This window comes from Brachyhypopomus gauderio, chromosome 1 (genome assembly GCF_052324685.1).
Source record: "Brachyhypopomus gauderio isolate BG-103 chromosome 1, BGAUD_0.2, whole genome shotgun sequence".
Taxonomy (NCBI): Eukaryota; Metazoa; Chordata; class Actinopteri; order Gymnotiformes; family Hypopomidae; genus Brachyhypopomus; species Brachyhypopomus gauderio.
The window spans coordinates 54,459,206-54,486,039 of NC_135211.1; the positions used below are offsets into that span (position 1 = coordinate 54,459,206).

At 42.4% G+C, this 26,834-nt stretch overlaps 1 protein-coding gene across 1 annotated transcript; it reads right to left on the reverse strand.

The window, feature by feature from the left end:
- Positions 1-4,743: 4,743 nt before the first annotated feature.
- Positions 4,744-25,739, reverse strand: LOC143525856 (NLR family CARD domain-containing protein 3-like). The gene is given in 10 exon segments (XM_077020294.1): positions 4,744-5,705; positions 5,834-5,880; positions 6,804-6,977; positions 11,536-11,706; positions 13,360-15,136; positions 16,817-17,021; positions 17,712-17,766; positions 24,632-24,778; positions 24,892-24,999; positions 25,682-25,739. Coding segments are annotated over 9 exon segments (3,153 nt in total). The 5' UTR covers positions 24,942-24,999; positions 25,682-25,739; the 3' UTR covers positions 4,744-5,178.
- Positions 25,740-26,834: the final 1,095 nt, after the last annotated feature.

Below are 26,834 nucleotides of genomic sequence, written 5' to 3' on the forward strand. Positions count from 1 at the left end.
ATTTACTTTTCTATTTTCGTGCTGTTGTACTTTTCGCTTCTGCTCAGTTCTGCATTTTGTTTTTCTCTAGTGAATTATTTTATTTTTATACTCACCTCGCGTCGAGTTCTCTCCGCGTTTTCCTTATTTTCTTCTCGGGTTTTTCCCTTTTTGAGTATACTTATTCAAGGGTGTTTTCTTTCTCGCTTTTCCCGCATTCCTTGTGGCGGAGGTTTCATTTTATTGTTTTTTGTTTGTGGTCTGGCATTTGGGCTCCTATAACAAAACCCCAGCGGTTTGTCCGTGTTCGCACACCCCGCATGACAAAATGAATATGGATCAATCCAGAGTTCTCATTTACATACACTCAAGAGCGCCTGCAAACGAGAGGGGAATTAGCTCTCATCTCTTGTACTTTAGTTCATAAGCACACAAGGTGTTCATGAGGTGATTAAAGCATATGATTGGATGAACATGACATAAATCACACATGATTTGACAAATGTATATTGGCCTCTCCACTCATGACCCCATCCTCACACTCTGTACTTGGCCCAGAAGAGATTGAGGTTATGAAAGCCAGAGCAGTTCAGGAGATGGAATCTTATCTGTCAGAGCAGAGTGGCACCTCTGACTTTGAAACACCTCAGCAAGCTTCAGCATCAGCAGAAGACACAGGAAGTGATGCAAAGAGACTAAAGAAGACTCTTGGAAGCTTTTTCAAGAGGGCAGTCCCTGACAAGGGAGTACACACAATGTTAGCAGAGCTAAACAGCTACTTACAGTGTTTTCCAGCAGACAGTGAAAGCGATCCTCTTGCATGGTGGACGCTGCATGAAATTAACTTTCCTCAGGTTAGTCGTTTAGCAAGAAAATACCAGCTACCAGTGCAGCCTCTGAAAGGCTTTTTAGCACAGGAGGCAATATTGTAACATGCCAGCGGTCAGCACTGAAGGCTGCTACAGTGAACATGCTGGTCTTTTTAACAAAGAACTGAATTATTTCAGAAATTAGGGTTCCCATTTGCATTTGTTTGTGGAAGAACGCTGGAGTGACCAGGTAATTCTTCATCTTCCACCTTTCTCTGATCCTTGGTCTTCAGTGGTGTCTGTATCAGTTGCTGGGACACAATGTCCTGCTCTTCTTTTATCTGTTGTTCTGTCTTGGTCAGTGTGTCCACTGTAAAGAAGACATGAGGATATAACGAGGATCCAGCAGTGTCACTAGCACCAAACATTTTCTCTCCTCCATCCCTGCAAACCTTTTCTGCAGCAGGTTTCCCTGAGTGTTTCCATCCTCCTCGTGTTATGACCCTCTGCCTGAAGCTCCATCTTCAGCACAGCAATGCTTGGGATGATACTGGAGATGGAGCCTCTGAACTGTTGATCTCAAGAGGAACTTCCTCAACAGGTTCCAGCATGTCAATCAAACTGGAAATTATGTCCCATTGATCAGCAGTTGGCGTAGCAAATGTTCCCTAATCTCCAGCGTAATGTTCAGTGTTTCTGCTCCAGCATCTCTGCATCATGTGGTGTGTGGAGCTCCAGCGAGTGGGTTCAGACTGAATGATGCTGTGCTGGAGGAGGCCAAGTTCTTTTACAACTGTTTTCAGATTCTGCTTTGCAAGCACAAAGTGGCTGAAATGTTTATCAATGTTCTTTAGCTTGGCATTAATGTCCAAATGATGTTAAAATTCAAATAAAATGTCTGTGTGGTAGTTTTAGAAGTGAGCAAAAAACTGAAAAGTGCACTGAAAACAGAGAATAGAGCAAAAAACAAACGTGTGGTGAAAACAGTGAAGCAAACACACTTAACTGTGTGATTCTTGTTTCTCTGCTCTCACTGTCACTGGTTTTGCTCGGTTGTTTTGCTCAGTGTGTCTTACTTGCTCAATTGAACCTCATCTTTGCTTTCTTGTATTAAAGACAGTAATCTCACTCCATAGGACTGGAGTAAATTTCAGTCTTTCTCTTTAATGGACAGAATTAAGCAAATGTACATCACACCAAAATATAAAACACTTTACATAAGTTGCAATTTAACCTGCAAGATCACATACAAAATCCTATACTTTGCCCAGTTATGATACTGTATATCAGGGATGTCAAAGTCAAATACACCAAGGGCCAAAAAACCAAATTTGCTGCAAGCCAAGGGCCGGACTGGTTCAATGTTTATTAAAACATATTGAAATGATTGCACATAGCCTATTGAGCCAAGACCTAACACAGTGTAGCCTATATTATTTAATGCTTAAATGAATAACGCAATATTTTCTTATGGATCTGTCAGTAATTTCAAGTGAAAACATTTTTCATCAGGCAAACAGATAAAAACAAACTTCCTTCAAAGAAAAATCACATGTCCTGTACATTAAATGAATAAAGCAATATTTTGTTATGGCTCTGTCAGTAACTTCTTGTCTTTGTCTGTGTGTTTCTGAGACGTTTGATAGTGCCTTCTTAGATTATATTTTTTCATTACAGCCAAACTTTCTCCACACAGAAGACACACAGGTTTACCTTTTACCTTCGTGAACACTTTTACCTTCGGGAACACACGACTGCTGATGAAACTAGGTTTATACTTTCATGAGTGACCATAGCGCGCGACTCCGCACACCTCGCGCGAACCTGCACGAACGGCGGACGCGTTCATACTTTCCGTGTCACATTCTTTGCAGTGTTGTCCGAAACGATATGTGGTAGTATAAAGAAACACTCCTCAAAAACAGGGGAAAGAACATTTACCTGACGAATTTTAATGTTGCTTTGTGTTTCAGGTTTGAAAAGTGCAGGAATTTAGGCTAAAGTACTTGAAAATGCTTGAAATTGTAATTACATCATTTCACAACAAATAACTATCTCACTGAACAGTTCTCTTGTATTACGTTAACAAATACGAGCCTCTTGTGCCCAATCTTAACATGAAGACGTTAAGATTGGGCGTTTTGAAAATAAACAACCATTAAATAATGTGATAAAAAGTGAATTATTTCGAATCATTTCAAGTATATGTATAAATATTTAACTTAATTAAGTTTAATGTGCTGGGAAATATTGAAATGGACCTTTAAAGTGACGTACAAGTGCTTGAATTCCACCTTATAAAGGTGTATGAACCCTGCAAACATGACTTTGCTCATGGCATTGAGGCGTGGTGCGCGCGAAGTTACAAAATGCGAGAGGTGCACGACCTTGCAAATCGACAGCGGGTGAGGCCCTTGCACACGGGCTTAGCCACTGCGATTACATCATTTTCGCCGCACGGACCCTCGCGCTGCTTGCAACGCGTCAAGTCCAGGCAATGAAGCCGCTTGTGCGCACTGCAGTGACTTTGCAGGCTACCGTTGCATTGTGGGGAATGTAGTGTTTGTGCGTGCAAAACACCAGCGGGCGGCTGTGGCCTGCAGGCCGGTTCTAATAGTAATTAAATATCATCCAGGGGGCCATAGATAATCAATATACTTTGACATATTAAAGACACATCTTTAATCTCAGTCTGAGATTAGGGAGAGTTCCACAGCTGTGGAAAACATCTTGCGTGGTACCAGTGTCAAAGACCCCACACCCGAAAGACTTTAATAGTTATAGGCCCGTGGCACTGACCTCACACCTGATGAAGACCCTGGAGAGACTGCTTCTTGTCCACCTCCGCCCCCTGTTGAGTCCAGCTATGGACCCACTTCAGTTTGCCTACCAACCTGGCATTGGAGTGGAGGATGCCATCATCCACCTTCTACACAAATCTCTCTCTCACCTGGAGAATGCTGGGAGCATCGTGAGAATCATGTTTTTTGATTTCTCTAGTGCTTTCAACACAATCCAACCCACACTACTGAAGGACAAGCTGGAGTGCGCTGGTTTGGACCATCACCTCGCCACCTGGATCTTGGACTACCTCACAAACCGACCTCAGGACTTTGTGGATTGGTGCCAGAGGAACTGCCTGCAGATTAACACCATTAAAACTAAAGAACTGGTAGTGGACTTCCGCAGGGTCAAACACTCTTCCCCTGTACCAGTGAACATCCAGGGAATGGACATTGAGATGGTGAGGTCCTACAAGTACCTGGGTGTTCATCTCAACAACAAGCTGGACTGGACTGACAACACAGCTGCATTCTACCAGGGTCAGAGCAGACTACATCTCCTGAGGAGACTCAGGTCCTTTGGAGTGGAGTGACGCTCCTGAGGACCTTCTTCAATGCTGTGGTGGCATCAGCCATCTTTTATGGAGTGGTCTGCTGGGGCAGCAGCATCTCCACTGCTGACAGGAAGAGACTGAACAAAATCATCAAGAAGTCCAGCTCTGTCCTGGGGGGCCATCTTGACCCGGTGGAGGTGGTGGGAGACAGGAGGACCAGGACCAAATTCAAGCACATGTTGAAGAACCTGTCCCACCCCATGCACCACTCCCTGTCAGCACTGAGCAGCTCCTTCAGTGCCCGGCTGCTGCACCCGCGGTGCGTGAAGGAGAGATACCGCAGGTCCTTCCACATGCCGTCAGACTGTACAACAGCCACTGCTCTCAATAGCTCACCTGTACTGTACAAAAAAATGCTCACTGTACTTTACTGCTCTTACTGTTCTACCATGTGCAATATCGGAATCTACCATGTGCAATATTTAATCTACCATGTGCAATAACAATAACTGTTTAAAACTACATACATTGCATATATATTTATACTCTTTATTTATTTCTCTGTATTTCCTGACACTATTCTCTGCTGCTGTAACAATGCAAATTTCCCCGCTGAGGGATTAATAAAGCATTATCTTATCTTATATCAATATGTGGTTGTCTGCTACGATCTACTGGACACATACCGGAACTGCAGGGAAATTTCTGCATAAATGGAAAATACTGGATAAAACAGTAAAATGTAGAAGCAGGTTCTACACTGCACGGTTAACTACTCTGCATGTAATCACAGGACTTCATTTACCCCTAAACCTAGAAATGCAGAGAAGACAGTAACTGTTGAGGCAAGAAAAAGAGGAGGGAGAGAGAGAGAGAGAGTGTGACAGGTGTGTGTGTGAGAGACAGTCCTGTTATGTAAGGGTGTGTGTGTGTGTGTGTTTGTGTGTGTGTGAGAGAGAGAGAGAGGTTTTGTTCTACAGTTGTGTGTGTAGAGGAGTGTATGTTTCCATGGAGACTAAGGTGTTGCTCCAGTACACAGGAGGTTATTCTAGCTCACACACACACTGAGGAGTCAGAATAAACCCCAAACCCTGCATAGAGGGGCTCAGTGAATGTGGAGTGGAATGTGTGTAAGTGTGTGAGTGTGTGTGTGTGAGAGGAGACGCTGTAGAAGGACAGAGTGCCGGCCGGCCAGTCCAGATACACTCCTACTCTGTTGGAGCTGGAGGGGGGGGCAGGGATGTCAGTGCAGTTCTTATTGTGCCAGACAGAGTAACTGTTATTAGAGCAGAACAGCATCCAGGACTTTATATTGTATCCAAACTCGCAGTCATCACTGTCTCCTTTCCTGCTGATTCCTTTATATGTCACTGCTATATCAGCATCTCCACTCCACTCAGCCTCCCAGTAACAGCGTCCAGTCAGACTCTCTCTACACATCACCTGAGTCCAGTCATCAAATCTCTCTGGATGATCAGGATACGTCTGCTGCTCCCACACACACATCACCTTTCTGTTCCCCTCTGACAGAGAGAGATGTGTGTGTGCTGTGTTTGGGTCCAGTGTGAGTTCACACACATCTGCACACAAGAAGAGACATTAGAGGAGACCACACAAACACTGTGTGTGTGTATGTGTGTGTGTTTATGTATCTGTGTGTGTGTGTGTGTGTGTGTGTGTGTGTATTAACTACATAACTGCTGCTTACATTTTCTTAGTCCTGGTTTGAGTCTGATCTTCCCTGCATGATCCACCCTAAAGAACACACACACACACACACACACACACACACACACACACACACACACACACACACACACACACACACACAGAGTTATTTTTTTATTCTGAAGGCTCTGTCCTGAGAGAAATATAGAAATAGAGGAAGAAAACTTTATTACTCACACACACATGCACCTAGATAACTGGACTGTCTGTCCCTCACACACACATGCGTCTTGATAACTGGACTCTCTGTCCCTCACACACACATGCGTCTTGATAACCGGACTCTCTGTCCCTCACACACACACACACTCACACACACACACACACACACACGCACACACACACCTACCTCTATAGGGTCTAGACTTCACAGATTACATTCACTGCCTTGTGTGTGGAGTCAAAATCTTTAAAGAATATTCCAGGATCAATAATTAACTATACTGATTGGCTACTGATAAAAGCAGGTGTGTCCGGGGCGCAGCTCTCTGTCCCACAGCAAACTTTAAGGCAACCAATTAAAGAGCTTCTCCAGATCACATGCTTGCCAAAAGTTTAAGGACCTACATAGACACCCATTAGTCCCGCGCCCCACACACAGGAAGTATACGGTACACATGTAATGTCACAGAAATTCAGCGGATAGAATTATTGATCTTTATTTAATGAATGATAATTGCCAGTATTACTAGTTTCATAATACTTTTGCAATATATAATTTACATAAGTTCCTATGTCTAAGTAGCATTTTTTCTCTGGATAATTCGATGAGGGCGCCACCCCAGCGCCCCCTACTGACAAGCTGCCACTGGTGTCATGTATGATACTGTATGTATTTTAGGAATAAGGCCATGTGTGTGTCATGTGTGCTGTTTCTATGTATGACACTGTTCTTCTCACATTTGGAGTGTGTGTTCACACACATGGTGTTTAAGAGGATTCCTACATACCTGAGTATGTCCAGTCTGCATTGGGGATCCTCCAGTCTATCAGAGAGCAGCTTCACTCCTGAGTCTCCTGGGTGGTTGTAAGTCAGATCCAGTTCTTTCAGGTGTGAGGGGTTTGAAATCAGAGCTGAAGCCAGAGAAGAACAGCCTTCCTCTGTGACCAAACAACCAGACAATCTGCAGAACGGAGGGAAAAAGAGGGAGAAAGACAGTGCCCTCACTGCATTTGCCAGACCCTCCAGAAAGTCGCGATGTTGCGATTTGCAACTTCAATGCAACTTCAAGCAAACCCCGCGAATTCAGGGCGGTTTTGCAACTTCAGCCAATCACCGCAACTTTCCCGCAAATTTGACCAATCACTGATGTCGTCTTGATGTGACGTAGACAAACTCCCGCATTACTTCCGTATATACGTTCAAGAGGAGCAGACTGAAAGCAGCATGAGTGGCGAAAATAACGGCAAAAAGGTCGGGAAAAGCAGTATCCCAGTACACTACATGAAAGCGGAGATAAACTGGGTTTTTTTTGTTTTCAGTGTTTTATTGTTTCATAACGATGGGTTCATACATGTATTTCCAACAAGTTTAACATTTCTAGCACCAGCCCATCCACTCCAAGTGATTTTTCATAGTCTTTTAAGAGACGGAAAGTCCATTTCTGCCACCGAGCTGTTGCACTTCGAGGGATCATTTCAAGAAAGTGAGGGGGATCATTGTGCATTCTCTGTCCCAACACCTGTGTTTCAGGGGGCGGGGCATACAAAAACTTGAGAGGGATCATTCCTGCCCAAACTATTTCATACCACATAGAGCACATATGTCAAAGTCAAGGCCCGCGGGTCGGATCTGGAATTGATTATTTATGGCCCCCTGGATGATATTTAATTACTATTAGAACCGGCCCGCAGGCCACAGCCGCCCGATGGTGTTTTGCACACACAAACACTACATTCCCCACAATGCAACGGTAGCCCGCGAAGTCACTGCAGCGCACACAAGTGGCGAGGGTCTGAGATAAAGTTTATACGTTTAAACTTTAAAGTTAGATAAAGTTTAAAGTCAGAGATAAAGTTTATTTATCTTTGATCCATATAGTTCGCTCTGGCGCCAACCACTGGCGATCGATCTCGATATAATACTTAATTCGTGTCCATTTTACAGGCCGCCAGGTAACAACTTGCGTTCGCTAACCCCACCCCCCATCAACAACTTACGTTCGCTAACCCCACCCCCTGTCAACAACTTACGTTCGCTAACCCCGCCCCCCGTCAACAACTTACGTTTGATAACCCCGCCCCCCGTCAACAACTGACGTTCGCCACCCCCTCGAGGTTCAAATCTCACTCCAAGCGATCTTGAACAGTGTTGCCAACTTAGCGACTTTGTCGCTATATTTAGCGACTTTTCAGACCCTCTAGCGACTTTTTGTAGTAAAAAGCGACTAGCGACAAATCTAGCGACTTTTTGTGGTGTTATTGGAGACTTTTGGAGACTCTGAACACACACGCTCTTCAGTTGCTGTCCTCTGGGGCGGGTGCTGCCGTGAGCCCCGCCCACAACACTCAGTGCAGTCTTACACTCAGAGCAGACCCTCACCGCTCCACGTCCACACTGCACATGAACTGCGCATGCCCAAAGCTGCCGCTGACGGGGAATGTAAATATAAATGTTTTAGTCTTCAGTGAGACACGAACAGAAATCACCATTTAACTCACACAGTCTCAGTCATTCTTCACCTCATTCACCACGTAGCCGGTCACTCGACTCGTCCACAGTGCATATCTGTGAAAGCTAAACATCTAGCTTAAACATTTAGCTAACTCTCCACAGTGTGTGCGTCTCTGTGAAAGTTTAACATCTAGCTAACTTGCTCATCATGTCTCACTCTAAACTCTATTCTCAAAAATACAGGAAAGAGTGGGAATCAAGTCCTGAATTTAAAGGCTGGTTGAAGCCGTGTATTGGAGATGATGCACGGGAATACTGCCTGTATTATAAGGTTGATTTATATGCCAACTAGTTCCTGCTAACTGCTACTCATATACTAACATTTAACAACACAGCAAAAAAACTATTTATGTTTATGTTTAAATTAATAAAAAATTCTACAAAGCATTAAAGTCATGTAGTTCTTTTGAGATGTGCCTATTTCAAAGGCAACAGATGTTGTTCATTTGTAATTCTAACATATTTAGGGTGTTTTTTTAAACTAATTTTCTTCTCTCCCAACGTTATTCATTTACAGCTTCAAAAACATGTATCATGCAAATTAGGTGATGACGTCATTTAGCGACTTCTAGCGACTTTTAGGACAACCAATAGCGACTTTCCTTACTGAGGAGTTGGCAACAGTGATCTTGAAAAGTAGGCAACCCTGAATAAATAGGTAAATAGATAATTAAAATGGACTACTAAATAGAGGAAACCATACAACATTGCAATGTACTCACAAAAAAGCAAAAACACACCGCAACTTCCATCGCAATTTTTTTGAAAAACACCCGCAACATCAAACATTTTAGCCCGCAACAATCACAAAAAAGGCCCGCGAAATCCTGGTGGGACTGATTTGCAGAGCAGCCAGTGGTATTAAATCGCGAGTCTTTCAGTTGTTGTGGATTTCACACTACATGACTGATCGGCGACGCGGGCTCACGAAGACTCTCAGTCGCCGACTGTGCTAGATATTAAACATGCTAGATATTAAAAATGCTAGATATTAAACATGCTAGATATCTGCCGGTCATCTGCGATGAGTCGGCGACCAGTCAGCGACGGCTCGGCGAGCGTCTTTCAGCAGTTCACACTACACGACTGAGCGAGCGACGAGTGATCACCGATTTGCCTCCGACCACAGTTTCTGTCGGCGATCTACAAAAAACAGTCGGCGACTGAAAAACCAGCCTAAAATCGTGTAGTGTGAACCGGGCATAAGGCACCGAATTCTGAATACGCGAACGTGAAACCAACTTTACCACAGTGGTGTTCCCTTATGTATTCTGGTCCGGTGTTATTTGTCATTGTGTTTTGTAGTGCTCGTTTAGTTTAGTCTCTGCCGTGTTTTCTGTGCCTTGTATTATTTCAGCATTCATACTTATATAAACATGTTTTCCTTTCCTTTCATAATCGCTGTGGTCCTTTATATTCCTTCGTGAGTGTTTCTGTGAAGTGTGTTCTCGGTATGCCTTGTAAGTCGCGCACTCTCCGTATGCGCGCGGTTCACTTAGAGGAGACTAGCTCCGTTAAAGTAGGTGTCAGCTCTTTATCGCGATTGTGTCCAACCCTGACTCCCACAACGTTACACAGATATTGGTATATTATTTATTTCAGTAATTCCATACAAAAGGTGAAACTTGTATATTATACGCATTCATTGCATGCTGACTGATATATTTCAGAAAATTTGAATATTGTGAAAAGGTTCAATATTGAAGACAATATTAAATAGCTAATGAACTAAAACTGGTCTCTCAGTTCTGTATGCTACTCAGTCATGGGGAAGAAAAACAAGTAGTTATATATTAAGTGCATCCTAAACAACAACCTACAACTCTTACATGGGTATTTGTACCTTGCACCAATTTGTGGTACTCAGTTGTTGTCTTTTTATTTCAATAGCTTTTAAATGGTCCATCAGAAGAACACCTAAGAAGTTGTATTACACAAAGTGCATCCTAAACAACCACCTACATCTCAGACATGGGTATTTACAGGTGCTGTTCATAAAATTAGAATATTATGAAAAGCTATTGAAATAATTAGATAAAAACTCACTACCACTATTAGGTAAGAGGTAGAAATACTCATATCTGAGTTGTAGGTTGCTGGTCATCATGGGCTTAATGTAATACAACTTGTTTGATGCTGGTCTGATGGACAGTTTAAAAGCTATTGAAATTATAAGATAAAAACTCACCACCACAAATAGATAAGAGGTATAAATACCCATATCTGACTTGTAGGTTGTTGCTTAGGATGCCCTTAATATATAAGAACTTGTTTTATGATCTTATGATGCACCGTTTAAAAGCTATTGACATAATTAGACAAAACCTGACCACCACAAATTGGTGCAAGTTAGAAATACCCATATAAAAGTTGTAGATTGTTATTTAGGATGCACTTTGTGTAATACAACTTGTTCTTGGTCTTATGATGGACCATTGAAAAGCTATTGAAATTATTGGAAAAAAACAGTGCGCAGTGCTCTGGGGCTTTTACTACCGCCACTTCCATCCGTGTTAACCGTGTTAATGTAATTTGTAGACAGGGCCTTAGACGTTGTAGCGGTCACAATAGTACATGTTAAATAAAATGTTGTCTGCAACTTAAAATATGTATATTCCTGGCGTAAACAAAGTTGTAGGTATTTGTTTTGTTTGCCAGAAATGAGAATTTGCACATTTTGGCACATTTGCTGATACTGTCTTAAAATTATTGAAGTAACTTCCGGGGCACACAAATGGGTCAAGTTAAAAAATCAAAATCAAGTTCGGCTCCGAATCCGATTTTTTATTTTGCTATTTTTGTTTGGATCATCAAATAAAAAACAGAAAAATACAAGCCTGGTTTGTTTTTTGTTTTTATATTCAAAACGAAAAACAAAATAATGAATAGTTTTTTTGATTTTCCGATTTTGATTTTCAGTTGAATATCAAATGAACGAATGATACACGGATTGTAGTGTCACCACACTTTACTGTTTCCATTCCAGATTAAATTGACAGAAAACTCACCTGAGAATCTTCAGTTTACAGTTTGAACTCTTCAGTCCATCACAGAGCTGCTCCACTCCTGAATCTTTTAGGTCATTATTATTAATCTCCAGTTCTTTCAATGAGTATTCTGTTTGTAGAACTGATATGAGAGATTTGCAAGACTCCTCAGTGAGACCACAGAGAGACAGTCTGTAAAGGAGTAAATACAGTACAAAATGTAGATCAATCAGATGATGCTGGATTCCAGAATCTGAACTCCTGATTAAATTATCCTCTGTATCTGTCATGCAGCTCAACCCTGGAGACTGCAACTCCCAGAATGCCCCACGTCGTCTGACCCGTTCCTCTTCCCCTCTGTACTAATTCACACCTAGTTGTCATCATAGACTATTATATATATCAGGACACTCACTAAACTCTTTGTGAAGTATGGCCAACAATTTGAAAACATACCAAGTGTTTTTTCCTGCATTTTATTCTCTTTGTGGTTCGACCCAGTTTGTCTAGTTCACTGCTCTCCTGGATTCTCCCTTTTTGTACCTCTGTCTGTTTTTTCTTCTTTTTGTGTGTACCTGACCTGGACTGCTTTTTTGGCATTGACTTTGGATTATGTCTGGATCTCTCTGCCCTGCCTCTGCCCATTTACTTCAATAAACAAAGTATTTTGAAGTCTATGTGCATCTGCGACTAATATGAACCCTGCATCACAGTATCTTGTAAAATAGGATGAATTTAATTGCATTAACAGAATAAAAAGTATCAAAGCAGAGGCCAGTAACTGTGGTGGAGCTGTTTTACAGGCTGTGTTTCTGCAGGCTCCATGTAGGTGTGTGTGTGTGTGTGTGTGTGTGTGTGTTCATGTAGTTAATTTTAACAGAAAATATTTGGAATTAATTAAGGAAGAAAACTTCATAAAATACAAATAAAGTATGAAATTGTCTTGCATTGCATCGTGTGGTTGTCAAGAACAGCACATGATCTCCCTACAGATGTGGTTCACCTGCCGCTCGTTGTCCCTCCCCTTCACAACTACTTAAGCTTCCTCCTCTCTCTCCCGTGTTGTGAAGTATTGTTGCCATGCCACATACCAAGCGTTCCTTCCCTGTTACTGCCTTCCTGTGTACTGACCTCTGCTCTCCTCCTATGCTCTCCTCCTAGACCTCGTTTCCTGCCTAGTCCCTCTGTACCTCCAGGCTTCTGTCTCACCGGCGTGACCCTGGAATGTCCTGACTATGTTTACAACACTCCTGCACAACACACCCTGAACGGAGTAACTCACGTGTTTGATTGCTCTGTGATCGTTATTTCAATAAAAGCGGCTATTCTCCGCACTTGGATCCTTGTCTGCCTGATTAATACAGTGCTCATATAATTGAATACATTACTCAAAGGAAGTTTATTATTTTTAAAAGGAAATGGGACTTTTTAAAAGGACATAAATCTTTGTTTGGTGGCGAGTGTATGACGTGATGGCGATCGATCGCCAATGGTTGGCGAATTAAAACACTACACCCCTGATGTGCACGTTTTACTTCCTAGCTCCGCGCCCCCTCTGCAATAGCTCCACGCCCCCCACTTTTGGAACCACTGCTCTACTCTTTTCTCTCTCTCTAGTGATCACGCTTTAATGTAGGGTCTCTATGCTTCTCTCTCTCAAATGTTCTCTCTCTCCTTAATGTAGGTTCTAAACTCTTCTCTATCAAATCTTTCTCTTTTTAATGTAGGGCCTCTCTACCCTTCTCTCTCTAATGTTCTCTCACTCTTCTTTTCATTTTCATAGACCTTTTGAGTCAGAACACCCAGTGCTACGTCCACTGTTAATCTCTGAATGAAAATACTCACATGGCTTTTCTGGATGCTTTGACCACTAGCAGCAGTCTCAGTAGACATTCCTCTGATGGGACATTGCTCAGGTCAAACTCATCCCGCTCCTCTTCTGAGTTCAGCAACACAAACACCAGAGCTGACCACTGAGCAGGAGAGAGCCTGGCTCCATGCAGACGAGTGTCACCTCCTCTGCTCAGATATCTTTGTACATCCTTTACTAGAGAATGATCGTTCAGTTCATTCAGACAGTGGAACAGATTGATGAATTTCTCGGGAGAGGGATTCTCCCTGATCTTCTCCTTGATGTACTTGACGGTTTCCTCTTTGCAGTGAGAGCTGCTTCCTGTCTGTGTCAGTAGTCCTCGTAAGAGAGTCTGATTGGACTCCAGTGAGAGACCCAGAAGGAAGTGGAGGAAAAGGTCCAGATGTCCATTCTGACTCTCTAAGGCCTTGTCCACTGCACTGTTGAGGAAGTCAGACAATGTGTTTTTGACCAATCCAGGTTGTTGCTGTTCCAGCACATTGGTGTTGGTGGAGATGAAGGTAATAAATACATATAAAGCAGCCAGAAACTCCTGAACACTCAGATGTACAAAGCTGAACACCTTCCCCAGCTGTAGACCAAACTCCTCTCTGAAGATCTGAGTGCACATTCCTGAATACACTGACATTTCTCTGACATCAATGCCACTGTTTCTCAGGTCGTGCTCATAGAAGATCAGGTTGCCTTTATCCAGCTGTTGGAAAGCCAGTTTTCCCAGTGCGAAAACTTGGTTCCTAGATTGTTGAGTGTCAGTGTCACTTTTGTGATCATACTTTTGGTCCTTGTGTTTGATGTGAAAGATCAGGAAGTGTGTGAACATCTGAGTCAGAGTCTTGGGGATCTCTCCACTCTCTGCTTCACCCAACATCCTCTCTAGAACAGTGGCTGCAATCCAACAGAAGACTGGAATGTGGCACATGATGTCGAGGCTTCTTGATGACTTCATGTGTGAGATGATTCTGTTGGCCAGACTCTGGTCTCTGATTCTCTTCCTGAAGTACTCCTCTTTCTGAGGGCCACTGAACCCTCGTACCTCTGTTACCTGGTCAACACTCTCAGGAGGGATCTGATTGGCTGCTGCTGGTCGAGAGGTTATCCAGAGGAGAGCAGAGGGAAGCAGATTCCCCTTGATGAGGTTTGTCAGCAGCACATCCACTGAGGTCGACTCTGTTACATCCCACACGCTGTCATTGTTCTGGAAATCTAGAGGAAGACGACACTCATCCAGACCATCAAAGATGAACAGAATTTTGTAGTATGTATAGTGAGTTGGTTTTAATTCACGTGTTTCTGGAAAAAAACAATGAAGAAGTTGCACCAGACTGAGCTGTTTCTCCTTCATCAAATTCAGCTCCCTAAAAGGAAGTGGAAATATGAAGAGAACATCCTGATTTACATTTCCTTCAGACCAGTCCAGTATGAACTTCTGCACTGAGACTGTTTTACCAATTCCAGCCACTCCTTTAGTCAGCACAGTTCTGATGTCTTTGTCTTGTCCTGGTAAGGGTCTAAAGATGTCACTGCATTTGATGGGTGTCTCCTGTGTTGCTGGTCTCCTGGATGCTCTCTCAATCTGTCTCACCTCATGTTCATTATTCACCTCTCCACTCCCTCCCTATGTGATGTAGAGCTCTGTGTAGATCTCATTCAGAAGTGCTGTGGTTCCATGCTGTGAGATTCCTTCATTAATTTTCTGACATTTTTCCCTCAGTTTGGATTTGAGCTTTTTGTAGCAAGCAGGGGCCAGTTCTGATAAAGAGGAAGACGAGCACACATGTTAATGTCTTTAGAATCAATCATAACAGACTCATCACAGGAAATACAAGAAAAGACATCATTATTACAGTCCCCCAGGGGGCTGTGGATTCATGTGGAGAGTACACTTCTCACTGGTGTGTGATTGGTTGTGTAAGACTTGTGTTAAAATTGTAAAGCGACCTTGAGTATCTTGAAAGGCGTATAAAAAAAAGTACATCTTGAAAGTGAGTACATTTGAACATTAATTCATCACTATGAATAGATTTGTAGTCCCCATAGATTGGCCATGATACTGTAACACAGCATTCGCTGCGGAGTGAGGAGGCGGACACAAACGCTGAGGACAGCGAGATTTATTCATGGGAATACCAAAACCAACGTTAAATGGACAGGCATGGGTCAAACCGGGAGGGCAGCCAGAACAAGAAAGGATAACGGTATGGAGGCTACCCTGTAAGCCTCGGCCTGGACTGAAGGTGTTCTCAAACTCAAAGCCAAAAAGAAAAGTGAAGTTCCAGCCAAAAATATCCTTTGAGGTTGTTCCTCCTTTATTGCAACAAAAAATATGTTAATACAAAAACTAGTTCACCTCAGTGCTGTTGAGTGCATTAAAAATGTGCTGTCTTGGCTGGTTCCCCACGGCTACGGTAAGAACCGTGTGTTCCCCAGTCCAAACCGTCCTAATTACTCATCACAGGCACCTGCCTTTATACCTGTGACCTAAAGTGCTCCCCCAAGTGAGTAAATAAAAAATTACACTAAAAACCTACCTATACGTGCAGATAAGAAATGGCTCCTACAAACGGGCATAATCAGACAGGGAACTAAAACGACGGGGAAACACAGAACAGGCAGATGAACACGGATGACGGTAAACACAAAGCGAACTCACGAGCGGGACCAAATATCGAACAGGGAAGCACAACCAACAGCATGAACAAAACCACGGATAACTAGACTGGGGGAATACTGGGATTATATACACTGAAACTAAACTAGGGACAGGTGACGGCAATGACACGGGGGCATGGTAACAAACAGGGAATCACGGAGACAAACGAGCGGGGCGGGATAAACAGGCACGGAACACAGACACGAAGGATTCTGGAGTGACAGCGAAGGGAGGGGGCGCGGCCATACGTGACAGATACATTCAAGAAATTGAAGTACTGCAAGAGTTAAATTAGAAGATAGTTAGAGTGTCTGGGTATCAATAACACTGAATGATCAGCAGTTTGACATGGAGAACACATGGGTTCATGAAGGAAGCCATTACACCAGCTGAAGTTCCACCACACACACTGGTAACTGGTCACCTGACTGAGGAGACCTACAACTAGCAGACTGGACATCTGAGAGACAATTGAGGGAAATAGAAAACACACCTGTGTATGACATCATGAGACAGTGACCTGTGGTCAAATCTGATTGGCTCAGTTCTAAAGAATAACAATGTATCCTTAAAACTTCAACATTCTACAATCACATGACAACAGTGATAAATGTAGGAGAGTCTTGAGTCTGCACCTGAGCAGACTACACTGAAGGGAGGTCAACTGAGGACAGACCAACACTGATTTAAGATCCTCATTGTGAACTGAGATTCACCAACAGTGTCCTCCCTCTGAAGTAATAAAGTGATGTTATGATGTCATGACCCAGAGCTTTTACTGGTCTGTAGTGTGTTAGCGAGGTCTGTCTGGTTCATGTTCCTCAGGACGTGCAGTGTGATCTTCATCCCTCCCTCTCTGACACTGCTCTGATCCTCCTCATCCTCCACCTGTCTCTCAGTGCATGCTGGGTAATCTGGACTCAGTAGATTCTTGAATCTCTTCAGCTCATTTTTCACCAGAGAGATGATTTTGTGCTCCAGCTCCTGAATAAACAGTATCAGTAAAACTACAGTGTTACAGACAGATGATTATAACACAGGATAATCCATTAAACATAAGAGAGGACTGAACTGAAAGGGACTGGGTGGTCCTGTGGACATTAAGGTTTATTACAAAAGTTTAAGCACAAAAGTCTAATATATATAATATATTATAATATACTAAATATATAGTTTCAATTGGAGGTAGTTTTATAAATGATCTGTGATGTAAACACTAATGATAAGACCCTTCTCCCACACACACAATAAACACAATCCACATACACAGAATACAACCACAGAGCTCAAGCAAGACAGAACATAATACAATATCTCCCAATACAAGAACCACCACAGAACAAGAGAATCAACAGAGCTTAAATAGGACAGACTAACAAGAGAAGGGACAGAGATTAAATAGGACAGACTAACAAGAGAAGTCAACTGTGAAGAGGTGGGACTGATAATCACAGGGTGGAGTTACTGAATGGAAGGAGGGACAGACAGACATGAAAAACACATGGGAAGTATAAACAGGGAAAGGCTGGGCGGGGCTAGAGGGACCAAACAGGCCGATTGACAGGAGAGAGTGGAGCTCAGCATGACACCCTACACACACACACACACACACACACACACACACACACACACACACACACACACACACACACACACACACGGACAAATACACACCTTGAATACTGACTCCAGTTTGTCTTTAGAAATATTTACAGGTTTCTTTTGGGCACTGTGGTCAAACAGAACAACAACTTTAATGCAAAATCTACATTTTATAGACTTGAATACATGGAAACATTTTGGAACTCAGCCAAGAATATTAAAATGAATGAAACTATTAATAATGAAAACTTGAGGAGCTCCACAAAGCTCCATTGATAATGTACAGACTGGTGGAAAGACCTGGAGAATTTAGACATAACGTGAACACAGGCAGATAATGAAAGTGGATATGTAAATAGAATAGGAGGGGCAATGTGTATCTGATTAGAATATGTCATGGTAGGCTGGTCCAGCTCCTCAGGGGATCCGCCCACTTCACAACACTCCACCTCCCGTTCATTCCATAGATCACAAGCCCCGCCTACTGATCAGTTCTCTTCATTCTGTGCACCTGTCACTCATTTCCTGTCGCTCTCTTTATCCGTTAAAGGTCAAGATTGAGTGACTCTCTTCAGAGTTCAGAGCGCTATCCGTTCCTCTGATCCCTCGCATTTAAACTGCATTTAACTGCTTTGAGTTGTGCTGTGTCTATGATGGAAATGGACATTTCCCTTTGATGCGCAACATATGCATACCCCCTCTAATGCACAACATGGGTCAAAAATGACCCGCATTCATATCCAGTGTCATATAATGCTGGTAGGGTTTTCCTGTGTTCCTGTCTTTTGAATCTATTCTTTTTATGATTGAATATTCCAAATATTCATTAAATATCTTGTTTTTGATCACTGCTGATAATTATTTTCATTTGAACTTTAATACTTATTGAGCAAAAATAGTTTCTATAATAGTACATTGAATTTACACACATGGGTCAAAAATGACCCGCATTCATATCCAGTGTTATATAATGCTGGTGGGGTTTTTCTGTGTTCCTGTCTTTTGAATCTATTCCTTTTATGATTGAATATTTCAAGTATTCATTAAATATCTTGTTTTTGATCACTGCTGATCATTATTTTCATTTGTACTTTAATACTTATTGAACAAAAATAGTTTCTATAATAGTACATTGAATTTACACACATGGGTCAAAATGACCCCTTCATCCAAATGTGATATAAAATAAAGTAACATAATCCAATAATAACTAGTTTTAAGTTGTTACTTTAGTAGTGAGTGGGGTCAAACATTTATTTGGTTTTTGCCACTGTCACGTAGGGCAACACCCCCTCTCGTAGCTGTCACTCTGGGTTCCCTCATGTCCGTGTTCCCTGCCTGTTTGTCCCGCCCTGCTCGTTTATTTTGATGATTCCTCGTTTGTCACCACGCCCCTGTGTCATTGTCATCACCTGTCCCTAGTTTGGTTCTATGTATATAAGTCCCGTCATTCCCCAGTCGTGTCATCCGTGATTTTGTCTACTTTGTTCTATCAGTCGGTTTGTGCTTCCACGTTCGTTGTTTTTCAAGCCCTGTGTTTCCCGTCATCTGTTTGTTCCTGCCTGGTCCGTGAGTCTTCCCTGTTCTCGTCTCGTCATGCCTGTTTCTTGTGCTTGTTCGGACTGCTTGCACGTTATGACCCCTGCCTGTTCTATCGACTCTGGTTTTGGTATTAAGCTGTATTAAATCTCGCTCATCTCTGCATTTGTGTCCGTCTCCTCGCTCCGTGGCGCGAGCCACGTTACAGCCACATATTTTTCATTTTATCACACACACACAATGTCAGGTTTTCAAAGTGACCACCCAAATGCAGACATCAAAGGAAGAGGAAATTTAAATGAAGCATCTTCAAAATAACCAATAAAGGGTATAGGCAAGATCCAAAAACAGAAAATGGAAGAACAAGACAAATAGGGAAAGCAGGACAGGATGACTCTGACTATGATGACTATAAGATAAATACTGCAACACTTGGTGTGGAAGACTAATGATGCAACAAAGGCTGAACAGAAAACTGGACTTGAATACAAACACAGACAAGGGGACGAGGGACAGGTGAAAAGATGCTCGGGTGAGGACAGTGAGCAGAAAACAGGTGGGTGACAGGCAGATCGGTGCAGCCTCTGCAGTGTAGTGAATGCTGTAACGGACCGTTGTGGTGAAGGGTTTTTACTGGTCTACATTCCAAGTCTCACCTATGGTCATACTGTAAGCTTTGGCTAGTATGAGATCATGAATACAATGAGACAAAGAATGAGACTGCGAATACAAGCGGCTGAAATGAGTTTCCTCTGCTGGGTGTTCGGGTCTCCCTTAGAGATAAGGTGAGGAGTACGGTCATCCGGGAGAGACTCGGAGTAGTCTCGCTGCTCCATCCTGTAGAGAGGAGTCAGTTGAGGTGGTTCAGGCATCTGGTTCACCTGCCCCCTGGACTGGCTGGCCTTTCTGTCTCTGCACCTTTTCCTCTTTCTGTCTTTGGGAAGAGGGCAGCAAGCGCACCTCTTCTTCTTTCGTTGGCCCTCTTTGGGGTGTCTTTTTGAGGATGGGTGGTGGCTGTGGTTCATTTTTGTAATCCACATCTTCCCACTGCCTCAAGCATATGCTGTTGGAGTTTGGGTGAGCCCTCCATGTACCTCTTTATATGTGTCATGACAATATTTTTGCTCAGTTCCTTGATGAATAGCAGCCATGCAGCGTTCACACCACCCATATCACCAGGGTGTTGTGCAGGTGAATTCCCACCACCCATATCACCAGGGTGTTGTGCAGGTGAAGTTGGTGTAGACATTGAGGATGGAAACACCCACCATGTTGTACTAGAGAACCACAGGCCTCTTCAAGGTTCAACAGTTAGCTAGTAAATAATAATTACTTGTGACCTTCTGACAAGTAATGTACTCACTCTCAAGGTAACCTAAACCTAATAAAATATTACAGTATGTACAATTGTCTTTCCCAAAAATCATCAAAATATTTTCTAAAGTAATGTTAGAACAATTGAAAAAACAATACTTGTGTGATGGGAGCTGTGGTGAGTTATGAAATGGTAAATGCATGTGGGTCGTTTGTGATGTATAAATACAAAAGATGTGTTTTTTCTGAAAGTAAAAAAGGAAAATAAGAATCAAGATTTGTATTAAACAAAAAAAGATATTTACTGCAAACTTGGGATAGAAAATGATTAATGATTTATTAATTTAAAAGATGTACCATAGAAACACTCAGCCAAACATGAAGTAACACAGAAAATGAATGCGGGTCATTTTAGACCCATGTTGTGCATTAGAGGGGTAGTGATACAAAAAGGGTTTTTATTCAAAAAGTAAGAAATGAAAAAATAAATTAAGGATATATGATGATCAAAAACAAGTTAATTGAGGAATACCTTGAAGGCTGAATGATTAAATTAATTTATTGCAAAGATATAGAAAATAAAAACTCAGCCGGGTCACTTTTGACCCATGTTGCGCATCAAAGGGTTAAAGTCGACCCAGCACCACCTCCTGTGTCTGCTGCATCTGTCACCTCGTTACAGAATATACCGTATGAATTAGGGGTGACCTGCAATAGTCGCTGATTCGACTATAGTCGACTATACCCCCTAGTCGACTATGAACGTCATAGTCGAATGTACCATTCTAACTGCATGGGGATGCCCAAGGATGCAGCTAAGCATTAGTTGTTACATGAAACAGGCACGTGCAGAGGGGAGGGGGGCGGAGGGTGCTGGAGCACCTGCCCCTTTGGCCCTTTCTGCCCAAGGTGCCCTTTTGTCAATTTTTGTATGTGTGAAAGTCTGTCTGTGTGGCATAATAATAATAATAATAATAATAATAATAATCACCATTCACATGTGAATCACGTTAATTCACATTGACCCTTACGTGCCCTCCTGACTTTACGTGACGTCAGCACGTGACCTAGGCGCTACTAAGCTGCTAACTCTAGATACGGAGAGAGAACAGCTAACGGTCCGGTAGGTAGGTTTTGCCGTGGTATTTGTTTGTGCACGCCACATTGTTTTCTTGCAAGATAACTGACAAAGTTAGTGAAGTTAGCAGCATTCTGTGTGTGTGAGACTCTACACACACTCTCACGAGTTACAGTGTGCCTGTCACTGTGTGTGTATATGTATGTTGCCAGGTTCGCGGTTTTACCGCCAAATTGGGCTTGTTTGAAAAGTCAGTCGCGGGTGAAAATTCAGGAATGGCGGGGTGCGTTTTATTACCGGACTACTTTAAAAATTACCACGACCGCCAAAAAACAAAAAAAAGTGTCTGTTGTCTGCTGAGAGAGAGAGAGAGAGAGAGAGAGAGACACACACGCACACCCTTCCTCTATTCTCTTTCTCCCATTAAAAATGTTAAGTTTATACATGAGTTTATGAGTATCAATTAATAAAAACAGGATGGAACATTACATGTTGAAGTCATGTTTGTGTCAAAACAAATGGTTGCATTTGTTTTTTAGAAACCAAAACTACAGCTGTGAAATTAAAATAAAGAGGTGTAAGAATTGTTCCATTTTTGTCCAAGGACTCCAGGAAGAGAAGCCACAGTTAAACAGTCCAGTGTCTAATGGGGATCTGAATTCAACTTAATACATTATCTTTCTATGTCCTAAATTAATGCAGAGCTTGAATTATAGCTTAGTGGACATAGGCTGTACCTCCACCCCTCTTTTATTCTTGTCCTCCCATTAATGTTCCCCTTTCTTTTTACGAATGTGCAACTTGATCTGTTTAGTTCAGTCAGCCTGCTGTATCCTTTCTCAGCACAGAATCTCCTACAAACAATCAGCCGTATGGCAGGTCACAGTGCGCCATGTTTAATCTTAGTTATCTTTGCATCTTATCATGATCACATAACACTTATTTTAATCAGCCACTATCTCTCCCATGCTCTTTTTAGTCACTTCAATATCAGAACAGTACAGCGTCTCCACCAACCCCCTCAACAGTAGCTGTTCAATGTACTCAATCAGGTAAATATAGACTATAGATATAGACTACTTTTGCCCTCTATCAAAGATATGAGATGTGGACAATAATATGGTATGTTGTGATTCCATGTTATATTATTTATGAATAAGGGTTGCTACAAATCAAACTGTTATATTTCAAGGTATGTTTCTGTATGGTGTTTCAAATTTGTGCTCCATGTGCCCCCTTTTCACTTTGAGCACCTGCCCCTCCAAAGGTCTCTGCACGGCCCTGACATGAAATGTCTTTGTTTTCGTTATATATAGCCCTTTGTCAAATAAAATCATCCTAATTTCTGTTAATAAATATTTTTAAATGATGTTTGCGCATTACCAATAGGCATCTTCCTTACTACACATTAATAAATCACACCCTGCTGTTGCACAATCCAAACGAGCGGAGCTGAACACGCTACAGAATACGCGCAGCACCTGCTAAAAAACTGGCTACTTAAAAACTTCAAAAGTATTTTGAAAAACATAAGGATGAATCAAACAAAGTAAAGTGCAAGTTATGTCATCAACGTCTTTCATTTTGCACGACAACAACCAACATGGCATACCATTTAAAACGCGTAAGGCGAAAAAAAACGTTTGTCGTTTCAGTCGTGTCGTCTCGTCTCGTCGCGGAGCATCTCGGCAAGTAGCCTATAAACATTTTTGTTGTTGTTTGCTTTTAAACCCCGTTACTTTAACCTTTCCTTGTATTTTTTGCTGTTGTGTGGCAATTTTTTTATATTTTCAGGCAGGCATATTTTATTTTAAATATTTTTGACATTTTGCACAGTGTGACGTTGGGAGCGAAGCGAAGGACAAGACACAGATCCCTCTTGTGGTGACAGACGTCACTTTTATTTCTACGAGTATTGCGCAATCAGCGCACGAATAACATATAAGTACACACTCAGGCACACAACGTGTAGACTTTAGACAACGACAAGCACGGGACACTGCGCGAGCGCACATTAAATAGACCAGGGGTGCCCACAGTTTTCAGCTTGCGAGCTACTTATAAGATGACCAAGTCAGAAAGATCTACCGGGGTGGCGGGCGAACGTAATTTGTTGAGTGGATTGCAGATTGGCTACCGTGAATGTCAATCAAAATACAACCATCAGTGCAGATGTGCGATTCATCTACTACTATTTTATGTGACGCGATCTACGCACATTCCTTCGCGATCGACCGACACTTCCTTCCGCGATCGACGTAATGAGCACCCCTGAAATAGACAAACCACATTAGCCCCACGTGATTCACGAGACAAGCCACAGGTAAGACATATTATCACAAGACATAACCGCCACCACGGAGAACCACAGACGTAGACTATGTGACGTAGACGACGTAAACACACGCCCAAAAGGGAGGGGCCGGGGTCCTCAACGTGACACACAGTGTCTGTCTGACAGTTCGATATGCGCAATGCGCACTAACGTTTCATAAAAAAATAAATAAGTAAATAAATAAAAGCTGAATAAAGCCAACCTACAATGTTTATTCATTTATCTGAGTGTTTTAGGTTTTTACTTTGAAGAGGGAAAAAGTCCTGAATGAGAACGGGATCCCGTTTAAGGTGCTCTAAATAAAAAAATAAAAATAAACTATTAGTCGACTAAAGGGAAAAGCTGATGAATCAGATTCGACTATGAAAATCCTTAGTTGAATACACCCCTAGTATGAATAAACATTAGTGCTCCTCTGAGCCCTGGAGACTTTCATGTAACTCAACTGTACACCAACGTTGATCTACAATAAAGTGGGACCTGTCATTCTCATCAAGTGATCTTGGAGACTGTCTTCTTTATTTTTTTTATTACTCTGTTCCTTATTTGTTTAAGGATAATTCAGTGGTACTGGCTTTAATGTGGGACTAAGGAACCACAAATATTTACTCCCTCCACACATACACAAGAACTGAGGAGGGAGAGAGAGAGAGGAAAATGTGGAGAATGAAGACTTAAAATACTTTCAGTCTGATAAAAAATCTCTGTGTGTAATGTGTCACTCACTGTGGGTCAGGGGTCACAGGCCCACTGCTGAATCCAGGAGGCTCAATCATGGACCAGTCACTCTTCATAGACACACAGCTGGGTACTGGAGATGATTCACTCTTCATAGACACACAGCTGGGTACTGGAGACGCTGCTTTCTTCACACTGATGAAGATGAGGAAAGTGTTGAGTAATTACATCCTTCACTACATCTCATTTATTCTGAATATTCCCTCTTCCTGTTTCCTCAGATTAAGTGCTGATGTAAAGCTCCTCACTTTGGGTCAGAGGTTCCTCCTCCACTGCTGGAGTTATGAGGCTCCATCATGGAGTTGTTCCTCTTCACACACACACAGCTGGACACTGGAGATGCTGCTCTCTGCTCCCTGTCAACAGTTCATCATAAAGAGGAGGAGCAGGACACTGAAACACTGATTATAATGAACCTGATGTCACTGCAGTGTGACTCCGCCCCCAAACACAAACCCAGTAACTCTGGACACACTGGAAAAGGACATTTTAACAGATATATTATATACAGTATTCTGTTATAACTGTTATATACAGTATTCTACATATACTTGAATGCTTGCACAATTACACTACAGTGTCTACAATCTCTAACTACAGTGTCTCTTTGACGATGACCCTTAAATCAGAAACATACAGATTCTCCTGGAAATGTTAAATACGACATGTGTGTTCACCTTCTCCGTGTCAGTAATCTACATTTCCGGAGTGACTGAAATTCAAAGTTGTGAATGTCTGGCGGATTTAAAACACCACGCTTACTTTAGCCTACATGGGTAATATAACACAATTACAGCTCTTCTGTAGATCTTACATGTCGCTTATGAGAGAGGACGGACTGAAATGGTCTTGAAGATCTTTAGTTTAACGTTTAGCCGCTTTAAGACGCTTGCCTACGCTTTCATTTCGCCGTTTTGTCACAGATCGTTTTGTACAGATTCAGACTGGATTACGTCCTTTATCGTTAGAACATTAAAACAGTATATTTTGTACATAATGTAACATTTGAAACATTTCTGTAAGTGTTAATAAACTCACCGTCGTATGTCCCAGACGTGCGTTCATACGGTGATTTTTATTTGGCATTTACTTTCGGTTTGTCTCATCTCATTTGGCCACACCTATGACGTAGTTTCTCCAGCTAACATCATTTCAGTGATTGCTCCATTAACACAGGTGTGGGTGTTGATGAGGACAGGGCTGGAGATCAATCTGTCATGATTAAGTAAGAATGACGCCACTGGACACTTTAAAAGGAGGCTGGTGCTTGGCATCATTGTTTCTCTTCTGTTAACCATGGTTATCTCTAAAGAAACACATGCAGTCATCATTGCACTGCACAAAAATGGCCTAACAGGGAAGAGTATCGCAGCTAGAAAGATTGCACCTCAGTCAACAATCTATTGCATCATCAAGAACTTCAAGGAGAGAGGAACCATTGTTGCTAAAAAAGCACCAGGGCGCCCAAGAAAGACCAGCAAGCGCCAGGACCGTCTCTTAAAAGTGTTTCAACTGTGGGATCTGGTTTCCAGCAGTGCAGAGCTTGCTCAGGAATGGCAGCAGGCAGGTGTGAGTGCATCTGCATTCACTGTGAGGCGGAGCCTCTTGGAGCAAGGCCTGGTCTCAAGGAGGGCAGCAAAGAAGCCACTTCTCTCCAGAAAAAACATCAGGGACAGACTGATATTCTGCAAAAGGTACAGGGAGTGGACTGCTGAGGACTGGGGTAAAGTCATTTTCTCTGATGAATCCCCTTTCCGATTGTTTGGGACATCTGGAAAACAGCTTGTTCGGAGAAGACGAGGTGATTGCTACCACCAGTCTTGTCTCATGCCAACTGTAAAGCATCCTGAAACCATTAATGTGTGGGGTTGTTTCTCAGTCAAGGGAATCGGCTCTCTCACAGTCTTGCCTAAAAAAACACGCATGAATAAAGAATGGTACCAGAATGTCCTCCGAGAGCAACTTCTCCCAACCATCCAAGAGCAGTTTGGTGATCAACAATGCCTTTTCCAGCATGATGGAGCACCTTGCCATAAAGCAAAGGTGATAACTAAATGGCTCAGGAAACAAAACAGAGATGTTGGGTCCATGGCCTGGAAACTCTCCAGATCTTAATCCCATTGAGAACTTGTGGTCAATCATCAAGAGACTGGTGGACAAACAAAAACCTACACGGACAAAATGCAAGCAT